We start from the raw sequence: 12,590 nt of genomic DNA, 5'->3' as shown, positions 1-12,590 counted from the left end.
TTAATTTAGCTCCCTGAGTTGCAGTACCTTAAGTGGTCACAGGCTTAGCTGAACATGGGTTGTTGCTGGACTGCAATGGTAGTGCCGTTAAGCTTTTTTACTTCTTTCTTGGACTTACTCTAAGTTCTGCCCACAAAAGTGATTTTGGTGCAGAAAGGAACTGCAGGCTTGAAGGGGGAAATTAAACAGAAAAAAATACTTTTTACAGCCTTCTTCTGGCTGTTAGGAGCTGTTACTGGATGGACTCTTCTTCCCTCGCCTAGTGTCCAGTGTTTAATCTCTCCTCTACCTCCTGAAGAGATGGTCTAAAGCAGTAAGAAATTCTCTCGCAGAGTTCTGCTTAAAGCTAGACCCCCTGGAGTCAGCTATTTAATGTCTGTTCCTACACAAACTGCGCACCAAAAAGTTTAAATTACTTATGTCCTCCCGAGTTTGAACAATTTTACCAGGACCTGGTGCCTGCTGACTGAGAAAGTGGCTGATCTGTACCCTAACTCTATCCACCTGCCTTGGCTCCAGAATCTCTTAATATCCTTACCAAGCAAAAATCTATCAATTCCAATTTAAAACTATTAATTTGAGCCACTTTCTACTGCTTTTTGTTGAAGGTATTCCACACTTCTACCACCCTTTGCATGAAAAGCGTTTCTAACTTTTCTCCTAAATGGTGTGGCTGGGATTTTAAGGTTATGACCCTTTGCACAAGAGTCTCTCACCAGTGGAAAATGTTTCTCTCCAGCTACTCTGTCAATTCCTTCCAAAATCCTAAAAACGTTGATAAAATTACTTCTTAACCTTGCGTATTCTGAGGAAATACAAGCCTACTTTATGCAATTTCTTCTGACAATTTAACCTTTGTTATCCAGGTCACATTCTGGTGAACCTGCACTCCATTCCTTACAAGGCCAATGCACCCTTTCTAAGGTGTGATGCCCAGAACTGGGCACAGTACCCCAAATGCAAATAGAATCATAGAATGGCTACAGCACAGAAGGAGGCCAATTTGGCCCGTCATGTCTGTGCCAGCTCTCCGGAAGAGTAATTCACCTATTTCCATTCCCCTGCCTTTCCCTGTAGACCTGAAAATCTTTATGCTTTGGCTAATTATCCACTTCTCTTTTGAAGGTCTCGATTGAATCTGCCTCCACCACATTCTGGACAGTGTATTCCAAATCCTAACCACACGTTGTATAAAAAAGTTTTTCCTCTTGTCTACATTGCTTCTTTTGTCAATTACCTTAAATCAGCATCCTTTAGTTTGTAACACCAGAAACATACTGATCTATAAAATTCTCCTGAAAAAATCATGAACTCTTCCCCTTCTCTGCTTTTTACACTATTACTATTGTGATGGTCCACGTGCTTTTGGGGAAAGAAAAACTATATTTTATATGGGGTGGTGGTCCCTTTAAGAAATAGGACCTGATTTCTGATTAAAAAAATAGCTGGGTTCTAGTAAATGATCGTTGGAACAGGTTGCCTGGGAGATGAACAATAAAAAAGGGTCAATAAATTAATTATAGGAATGAGTAGGTTCCTAGAGGTGGTTCTCAGTTCAAGCAATTTAGTTTGAGAATTTAAACAAGCTGGAGAGAAGAAACATCCCTTTCAGCAGAACCTGGTTGAAATTCTGGGTGTTGGCAACAATTGAAGGATTCTGCTGACGGTGAGTTAAGTTTCTGGTATAGCTGTGCTGAGGAGAGAGTGAGTTTTAGATACAAAATGCCATAGTTAAAGAATATTAGAACCAGAAAAGTTATGGCCAAGGTAACTATGCTTAAGGTGCCAGAGACACCTTTGTTGAATGAAGGTTGGACAGTTGGAGGAGATTTGAAGGGACAACCTTGTTGAAAGTAAACAGAAGGCCAAAGAAATCTCAACCTGCATACGAACATTGATACAGTACCCAGACCAAGGGGTTAATCTTCCAAGTTTTATTAAGTATCTAACCTGAAGGTTTCGGATATAATTCCACATGGTGTAGAAACAAAGTGAAGCTTAGACATTTCATTTGGAATACAAGTAATTGTGCTTAAAAACAATATTCTTATCTATCCATTTTAGTCCAAAATGGATAACCTCACACTTAGCTGCACAAAAATCCATATGTCACAGTTTTGTGAAAAAAAAAATCACCTTTGACATATTCTAGCTTCAATTTGGGTTTATATTCCATTTTAATTGAGAAAAGTTTATGTCGTCTTCAAAATTTCCTACCTCTTTCTCCTGCTTTAGAATTGCCTCTTCCTCTCCTCCATACCCCTATACTTCTTCAGCTGGGAGGACACTCACAATTGCTGTCATTACTACTCCGTAACTTAGCAAAACAAGGTGTTCATTGGTGTGCCTGACTGGTTCAGATGGATTCTATTGTCCACTACCTTTTTTCATGATGGGGAACACAGAGCCCCTATATTTTGCTCCATGCAGTAGCTTCACTATGGCTACCAAACCATACTCAGCTCAATCAAATCTGTTTAACTGTGCATTGATGTTGGGATTTAAATTTATGGCTCTTATTAAAAAAGTTCAATGCTCCAAGGTGCAGTTGCTGTGTCACTGTTAACTTCTTCATGAATAAATCTTTGCAAATATTAATATTGACCAAATACCATTTCTTTCTAGAAAATGCACCACATGGGTTACTTAACGTCTGATGAAAGATCATACTGCATGTTGAAAATCTGAAACAAACACAGGAATGTTGAACATACACAAGTAATTAACACCTGAAAGCAAAAGACAAGTTTAGGGTGGAACCTGTCATCAGGATATCTATTCAAAAAATGTGAACAAACTAACCTGTTGTGCATTTCCTGTTTTTGTTTTAATAAAACAAAAAGGTATATTGAAACTTTGTACAGAGTCTAATCCTGTAGGATTTGATGTGATTAAGGAAAGAATTTTGAAAGTTTTCATGTTTGTTTGAATATTCAGCAAAATTTAAAAAGCTGGATTGGTGAATTTTTACTGGGTCTATTGCACCTGATGTTTGATTTAACATTTAATCTTCTGCACATTATTCTACTTTGGTTGTTCCATTTGTGATTAAAACTGAGGTTGAAACACTAAGCATCCAGTTATGACTACTAGAAGCACAATGTATGTATTTATCAGAGTAACATAGTACATTCATTATTAGTTGCAGCTATTTAAAGATGTAGTTAACACAGTGAAATTGTGCATGTTATTACAAATAAACATAATATCAATGATGTACAAAATTAGATCTATATTGTGAAAACATTAATTGACATCGTTATAGCTGAGAGAATGACTGAATTCAGCAGACACTGCACAATGCAATCAGGCAGTCCCAAGAAATTCATGACATGCTGGTATTATACTATTATGAGGAAAAAGTTTCACATACAGAAGTTCCTGCTGATTCTGAACTGCATCATTAAGTTATTAAATTCTAATCTCTTTAATAACATCAGAATAATGGGCTGCAAGGTTGCCATGAAGATATATTTACAGATAATAATTTCTGATCGATTATATAAAGATATTTATTTACAATTCATTGACATCTTCAGTGTGTATAAAGCAAACTGTAATACTGTTTTATTTCAAGGTTGAATTGTCTCCGCAACTGTTTAAAAATAGAGCAGGACACAATATTTTTATGCTCTAGAAATAACCCTGCTTAATTGAAAATTTTTGATTTATTACAAAAACAAGTCTGGTTTTGGCCAGAATGTTTAGAAAACTTTTTTCTGAGGTGAGCACAATCTGAACAACAAAATAATATGCTAGGCCAAATATACTGACTAAAATTTCATGTACAGCAGAAAATTCACTTTACATTGATCATGCTTACTTTTGTAAACAATTAATGGAAGAACTAAAAGCCAATTGTTTTCCAGAGAATATAGTAAGGGTTCGTTTTTCTAAATAGTCACTCAGATTGTCAGCAATTCTCATATCAATCCCAAAACCCTTACTTGTGGGTAGAACTGTTGCATTGACAAAATGAGTTGATTCAAGCAAAAGGAATATGCTGACCATATGATATTTAAGTTATAAGGGATGAGACAGCTCAGACATAAGGAGTTTGTTAACCATAGTTCAATTGAAATTTCTCAGTTAGAACTAATACACAGTAGACACTTCTTCACTTTTTGTTCAAAGGATGACTGGATGAATAATTGCTTTATTACACAATTATTTAATTAAAATAGGGTAGTGGGACTAATTGGTTAGCTCTAGCAAAGAGCTGGCACAGGCTCAATAGGTTAAATGGTCTCCTTCTGAGCTGTGACGCTATGCAGCATCATGGTTTAAGAGTACTTCACAATTCATTATACTTACTACAAGAATGTTGAAATTTGAGCTGTCAAATATAAATAGTAAGTTACAAGCTTCTCACAAATGCACACATTATCTGGTTGCTTGTTTCTGTTCTGGAAGGGTAGCGCAATGGCACAATGCATTGGAGGACAAAATTACCATGCAGGCATGGTAAGAATAAGGTGCAATCCAAAGTTGCTCACACGACTGAATTCCCAATTTCAGTCACATGATTTTGAGCAAATGCTGACTAAGGTCATCTACTTTTCCCAGGGGAAAAACAGAGTACGGAAAGGAGAGTCATCCCTCAATAATTCTCCTGTATTCCCTAGTGGTTAGTTTAAAGCAGCATTGAGGACAAATACAGCCCAATATCCCAACCCTCACCATTTCCAGTTGGTGTGCAACTCGTGGTGAGCAGGAAATAAGGCTGAAGGGATTAACAAACTAAGTGCAACTTTTGTTTCGTGTTTAATTCTACATTAAAAAGTAATACTGGTTTTAATTATTAGTTAAAATGCTTGCTGGACTGTTGAAGAAAATGTTAGGTGTTGCCGCAACTAGAAAATGTAGCTAACAAAACTAATTAGTAGCAATATTATAGTATGTACAGCAGTGGGTAGTATGAGATGGCAGCTGCAGTAATTGTAGGAACTTCAGATACCAGCATAACTACACTGCTTTACAACTTTCTGCTGCATAAACACTGCTGATCACAGAAGTTTTGCTATCAATCCACCTTTAATTAGATCCAATTAAAGAGCAGTTAAATAACAAGCAGTAAAAAAGAAAACTGATCCTTAACCCTGAAGTATATCATCAAAGTCAAAACAATGCATATTTGGAACTTAATATTTAACGAGTTTAAATAAATTTAAATAGCCACATTTCTGAGTGTCCTGCAATGTTTCATTTAAACACGCTAACCTGAAGTGAAAGTGACAATAGTTCTACAAAACTTCTTAATACTACATCAGTAACATTCAATTACATTTAGCATCAATAAGGTTAACCTTGGAGCATTTGCTAATTACAAATAATTCCAGCCTTCCTTCATTCAGCATTTTAATGGCAGAAATTTAAAAGTCAGTCTTACCTTAAAATTGTGAGCTTTTTCATAATTGAAATCGTTCTCACTTTGTTTCAAGGCAGCTCTTCTGACAAGTGAGGTGATCTGTGAATAGGCAAAAAGTTTCAGAGGTTGCCACAACACTGTATTCCTTCTACCCACTTTCATCCCTAATGCTACAGCCAGCAGTTCTTGATGCTGCTTGTCCTTTTTGGATTTGTGTATAACAGGAGGACATGCCTGTTCACTCTCTAACCAGAGTTCCTGAGACGGCATGGTGTTAGGGTCCCAAATAGGTTCTCTGTCCTTTGAGCTGTGAAGTTTTAGCGTCCTCAAGTTTGCCAAACAGCCTCTAATGTTAGCAACCAAAGTGGCAGCAGCTGCACTCCATTCTGTGAGACCTCAGGCATGTGACTTGAATGGGCTGTCTTGTGTGATGAAAAGGGTTTCTGCATCTGAATGAGCTTTAGCAAAGGTCTGTGTGAGCACTCAAAGCAGACGTGTGCTGCAGACAGAAGCTCACATTCATAAACCCTGCAAAACCTTGGCAACGGTTTCTAGACAGACGCTAGAGAAACTTTAGGCAGGGGGTAGTAGCTCTGCACCCTGAGACCACAGCAGATTTCAAAGGACTGATCCGTTCTGCATGGTACCACATTAAAGAAACTAACTCAGGCAGCACTGGTCAGATACTGCATCCAATTACACAGAAAATCAGACCCAGAAGTTGTAAGACCTTCTGACTGGGCTGAGAGATTAAAGTGCAGAAAAAAATCCAATCTTAGATTACGCCTTTTCATATCCTATAAGACACCAGTATCAGAGGAGAGTACAATAGTTTGAGAGTCACCTCCCAGTTTAAAAATGCAATTCTGCAAGGTGTTAAGAACTCACGCAATCCAATTATTTTATTATCAATCATCTTAATCCTATGCTAAAACTAAAGTCAAAATTTTGTGCAAAAGCAGAAATCTATTACATTTCCTAAGTAACACCATTTTAAATTTGCCATGCACAAAGTATCTGTGTATTTGCTTAAAAATTTAAATATTAGAATATAGCAAATTTAGAAAAGATAAATATAAAATTCTTGTGGGCTATAGCATTCTTGGCTGTGTGAAATACGGTCTTATGACATGTATGTATATTTGTCTTTTCTATCGGTATATAACATGCTGATCTAAATGCATCCACAGGGTTGATACTAATGTTAGGTATAAGCATACCAGAATGAAACTAGATTTTGATACACATTTTATGTTCCATCCTTCACTTCAAGATTTCCGAAGCAAATTGTTATTTCCTCCTAGATCCAGAGATTCCATGATGGGTTTTGGATCTCACAAAACACTTGCAAAATTTAGATTTCTAGCGCCCTTAGAGGTTCAAAATAGCATCTGCAGCATGCATGCACAATTCTGGTGAGAGTCATGGTGGCTTCCATTCTGGTGAGTGCACATGCAGTGTATGCTGAGCAGGCAGTTTATGATGTTAAGCAGTTAAAGCATTGATTGATGCCAGTGCTGCCAATTTGGAGTTCAATGCTGACTCTTAAACACAACATACGTTCAGCAGCATGAAGGATGTAGGTTTGAGAGGTTTGCAGGCTTTCCCATGGTGCAGGATGAAGCATAAGAACATCGGACTTAGCAGCAGGAGTAGGCCATTTGGCCCTTCAAGCCTGCTCTGCCATTTGATAAGATCATGGCTGATCTGGTGGTGTCTCAACTCCACTTTCCTGTCTGCCCCCTTGACCTCCTTGTCTATCAATAATCTGTCTATCTCTACCTTGAACATATTAAATGACCCAGCCTCCACTGCTTTCTGGGGAAGAGAATTTCACATACTAACAACCAACTGAGAGAAATAATTTCCCCTCATCTCAGTTTTAAAAGGGAGACCTCTTATTCATAAACTGTATCCCCTAGATCTAATCTCTCCCACAAGAGGAAACATCCTCCCGGTATCCACCCTTTCAAGGCCCCTCAGGACCTTATACGTTTCAATAAGATGTTGCTGACTGCACACATATTGTTTAGTGGGATTTAGGGACAAAGCATAACTGGTCTTTCAAGGAACCAGCAGTGTAAGTTTTTATGATTGTTGAAAAGCGGATTGTAGGTTAACTAGAAGGCAGCATGGATGAGGAATTATAGTAATGAAGAGAATTGAGAAGTTAGAATTTTTTCACGCGAGTTGAAAAATTGACAGGTGACTGAACATTATGATGGATTTCGATAACATAATTAAGGTAACATTATTATAGAAACATCTTGCGGAGACTTGATAGGGTGGATACTGGGAGGATGTTTCCACTTGTGGGGGAGATGAGAACCAGAGGACAGAGTTTAGGAATAAGAGGTCTCCCTTTCAAGACTAAGATGAGGATTTTTGTTTTCTCTCAGAGGACCATTAGTACGTGGAGTTCTCTTCCCCAGAGAGCAGTGGAGGCTGGGTCATTGAATTTATTAAAGGCAGAGTTAGACAGATTTTTGATAGATAAGGGAGTCAAGGGTTATGGGGTCAGAGAGGAAAGTGGAATTCAGACCACAGACCAGATCAGCCATGGTCTTATTGAATGGCGGAGCAGGGTCAAAGGGCTGAATGAACTACTCCTGCACCAAAATCCTTTATTCCTATATGTTCTTAAGATAAACAATGAGATTATTTCCTCTGGTTGGCAAGAAAGTAATAAGAGACCACTGGCCTGATTTAACTCTGTGTAGTAAAGGGATGGGACTTGAATGAGTTAAATTCTTGCCCCAAAGATTTAAGATTTTTGAAAGATAAGGACGTATGAAACAGGAGCAGGAATAGACCGTTGGCCCCTTGAGCTTGCGCTGCCATTCAATACGATCATGACTGATCTGCTGCCTCAACTCCACTTTCCACCCTCACTTCCCATATCCTACTGAATGCCTGAGAAATCAAAAATCTATCTACCCCAGCCTTGAATATACACGATGTTGGAAATCCACAATCCTCTAGGGTGGACAATTCCAAAGATTCACAACCCTCAATAAGTGAATACATTCCTCATCTCAATCCTAAATAATCAACCCTTTATCCTGAGTTCCTGTGTTCTAGGCTCCCCAGCCAGGGGAAACAACCTTCCTGTCAATCACCTTCAGAATCTCGTATACTGCAATGAGGTCACCTCTCATACTTCTAAATTTGAGATTATAGGCCTAATTTATTCAGCCTCTCATCATAGGATAATCCTTTCATTCGACAAACCAATCTAGGGAACCTTTGCTGTACCACTTTCAAGGTAAGTCCTTCCTTAAATATGGAGACTAAACTATCCACAGTACCCTTGGTGTGATCTTGCCAAAGCCCTATACAATTGGAGCAAGACTTCCTTATTCTTATACTCAAGGTTCCTTGAAATATTGACCAACATGCCATTTGCCTTCCTAATTGCTTGCTGTACGTTCATACTAACATTGCTCAGAATTTTATGTTCCCCCAATGGGTTTTTAGGCAGGGGGGGTGGGGTGGGAATCAAATTGCAGGGATGGGATTCCTCCAGGTTCCAGCCTGCCCCAATCTTGCAGCGATTTTACATTGTGGGAGGCGGCGGGGGGGGAAGGCCTCAGACTGGAAGCTCGCCCTTAACCCTGTTGAGGCCCTTAAGTGGCCAATTAATGGCTGTTTCCCCCCCAGCCTCAATTTTTAGGTTGGTGGGCGGATTGAAACTCCATGGGGGAAACCCGAAAGTGAGGAAAGTTAGAAGGGGGAGGGGCACCTCCATCAGAAGCCCCCTTCTGACTGGGAACCACCCTCCCCCCACCAATAAGGCCCAGTGACCTCAGGATCTCCCTCCCCCCACCACCACCCTATCCCTTGAGACCCCAATCGCCCCTTTCACAACCCCTCAGGCCTTCCCTACCCTGGGATCCCTGACATTTACCTGGGTCTCTGGTTCCTGGGACTTAAGTCTCAGGCAGCTCTATGAAGTTCCTCTTCTGGCCACTGCAGTGCTCTCCAAGGCGGGACTGCCTCCCGACTAAGAGCTGCAAGTTCTGCCTATTGCCACTCAGCACTCGCTTGAGCATAAAATGTTCCCCACCGACATTTTGGATGGCGGGGACTCTGCCCCCACCATCCTAACAATTCAGGCCTTTGTGCTTCTTGTACAAGTTACACCCAAATCTCTCTGAACATGAACATTTAAAAGTTTCACGTCATTTAAAACATATTCTGTTTTTCTTTTCTTATTATCAAAGTGAATACTTTCACACTTCCCAACACTATACTCCATCTGCCATCTTGTCGTCCATCATTTAACCTATCTATTTCAATTTGCTGCATGTCCCCTCCTCACAGCTTACATTCCCAACTAGCTTTGTGTCATCAACAAATCTCCTTCAAGAAAACCTTCAAAACCTGCGACCTCCACTAGCTAGAAAGGCAAGGGCAGCAGCACGGGAACACCACCACTTGAAAGTTCCACTCCAGCCTGACTTTGAACGATATCTGACAATGAAGCTGTTCCTTCACTGGGCCAAAAAAGTGGAACTCCCTTCCTAGGGCACTGTGATTGTACGTATCCCACATGGACTGCAACCGTTCACCACCACCCTCTCAAGGGCAATTAGAAATGGACAACAAATTGTGGCCTTTCCAGCAATGTTCACATCCCATGAATAAACAACAAAAACAACAGGATACATTATTCTTAGTCTCTTTGCCTAAATTATTAATATAGATTGTAAGTAGCTTTGGCCCCAGCACTAATCCTTGTGGCACTTCACCAGTTAAGCCTGCCAATTTAAAAATGCCCCATTTATCTCTTTTCGCTGTTCCCGATCTATTAAACAATCCTCCATCCATGCAAATTTTTTACCCCCAACTCAATGGATGGATTAGAATAACATCTTTACACAGAGGCCGACTACTTAGAATAAGGAAATATGTGTCACAATCCATTATAAAGCATAAAACCTTTCTTTAAAAAAAAGAAAATTAGATATTGGGCCAGATTTTAGGGTAAAAATAACGAGGCTCAGTGTTCATCATTATTAAAAAGTAAATCGGAGAGCAACTTACAGTGTACGCACATGTGTAGTTAAGCGCATAAATCAGGAAGTTGCTGTCTGAGTCCCTGCTCCTCCAGAAGATTCACTATACTGCTATCTCACCATGAGACTCAGCATTCAAACACATGGAAAGACATTTAATTGGAGCACTTACATGATAGATACCCACTAAATGTGCCAGAAAAAAGTTAGGGTTTGTTGGTTCAAATGTAACTGAATTTGTAAAGCTATGATAAGAATTAATTATTACCAAACAACTTCACTGGCACTGAAAAACAACTTTTCTAAGCATGGATTCTTTTTCCTTCAAATTTTAGTTTTTGTTGGGAGGTTTTAAAACTTTTAAAAAAAAAACTTCTTCAGTCTCCTTTATCTTTCTTTCACTTTCTGTGAATGATATGGTTTTGAATTAACTTTTCTAATTTACACTTCCTGGTTTATATTCAGTATACCTCAGCAACGTTTATTTAAGCTGATTGGTTAAGGGGACAGTTGCTTGGCCTGTTCACACAAGTCCCAGATCCTTATAGGGGTTTGTGCGCCATTTTCCACTGAAAGAAACCCATAAAAAGTCTCGGGCTAAAGTAAGTGTTATAAATGTCTTGAACAAATAAAAACTTTACTATACAAGGTTTGAAAGATAAAACAATTCACTCTATCTATTTTATACTCTAACATTCAGATTAAGTACGGGGCATGTGAATTAAGACCATAAGACATAGGAGCAGAATATGGCCATTTGGCCCATCGAGTCTGCTCTCCCATTCAATGAGATCATGGGTGATCTGGTAATCCTCAACTCCACTTTCCTGCCTTTTCCCCATAACTCTTGATTCCCTTACTGATTAAAAATCTGTGGTCGAACACGCCGTACTGCACAATAAATGCCAAATGTGACCAAGTCAGATTCCACGGATTTCTCAACAACACATCCAGATGTCAGTAACACAATCAACCAATCTCAATGAAATTCTGCCTCTCGCAAGGGATACCAATCTTCACCTTCAAAAATCTCACCTTGGAATTGTCTCCAAAAGTCGCTCCAACTCTGACGGCTTAATGATGGCCCATCTCACAGGGTTTCAATCTCGTCTCCTGAGATTCCATTCCTCTAGATTCCCAAGTCTACACTTGAGCACCAAATTAAAAGGTACTTCAGATCTTCAGCTGTGCCAAACAGAATGCCACTACTCCAAAGGGATACCTTTGCCCCAATGGGCTGCCGCACGAAGTCACCAACCTTTGGCTGCCTTCTTGGATCTTCAGGGTTTCCCCTGAGCCCTCTTTGATTACTAGGGCCTCTCTCGACCCCACTTCAGCCTTTTCTCTAATTGGCACCTGTTTCTCTGCTCCTCTCTTTTTCCCTTAACTAGGACCTGTCTCTGTCCCCTGTCTCTGTCCCTTACCTGGGACTTCCTTTTGGGACATCTCCCTGTCCCTCTCCCTTGTCCCCTTCCTGGGACACTTGCTGGCTATGGTGCTCTGCACCCAGTCACCTAACCCAGGTTTTCACACCATTTTCCCACTTGCGCAGGCAGGCTGGGCCCGCAGAACGTGAAAACATAAAACTGCGTGTGTCAGCCCATTCCCATGTGCACATGCAGAAGAGGTCCAAGGTCCATCAAGAATTTAAGTTCCTGAACTCCGCGCAGTCCAATGAGGCAAGTATGGTTTTCATGACAGAAGGACAGCACAGGTAAACAACCGCTTTCTTGCTAGAACATCTTGCAGTGTTCTCACTGTTAGACTTTTTTCTGCACACTCAAATTAAATAAACTTTTGCATTATAGCTTGCTGGAAGTATACGTTTATAACAGCATGGCAAGGGCAATGGGGCACCTGGTACCTTAGTGAACAGCGAATGAAGGGTGGGACCAACAGTATATCTCCTTAACTAATGAGAATTAAGGATTGGGAAACAAACAGATTAATAATAAAGAGTGAAATATTGTAGGGAATCAGAGTAAAGCAGATAAAGAAAGAGAAAGAGTGGGAGAGAAAGATAGGATTAAGAGGTGGGAATAGAAATGAGATAAAAAGGAAAAAAAGGAGAAAGTAAATTTAAAACTTAAAATGTTTTAAATCTAGCAACAATTTACTACATGCAGGAATGAGACTCGAGTTTAAAAATACTGCAAAAGATTAATTCTGATCTGGATAAAATTTACTAGTAATTAGATGACTCA

General features: G+C 39.6%; 1 protein-coding gene across 1 annotated transcript in view; it reads right to left on the bottom strand.

Moving 5' to 3' along the window:
• chn2 (chimerin 2) overlaps positions 1 to 12,590 on the bottom strand; it is a 379,687-nt gene that overhangs the window by 78,376 nt on the left and 288,721 nt on the right. Inside the window, exon 7 of the mRNA XM_078539034.1 lies at positions 5,390 to 5,467. Coding sequence (XP_078395160.1) covers positions 5,390 to 5,467 — 78 coding nt within the window. The remainder of the gene's footprint in view (positions 1 to 5,389; positions 5,468 to 12,590) is intronic.

This window comes from Cetorhinus maximus, chromosome 3 (genome assembly GCF_964194155.1).
Source record: "Cetorhinus maximus chromosome 3, sCetMax3.hap1.1, whole genome shotgun sequence".
NCBI classification, from domain to species: Eukaryota; Metazoa; Chordata; class Chondrichthyes; order Lamniformes; family Cetorhinidae; genus Cetorhinus; species Cetorhinus maximus.
Note: the sequence above shows the minus strand (reverse complement) of the source record. Positions and strands in the feature narration are given on the sequence as shown.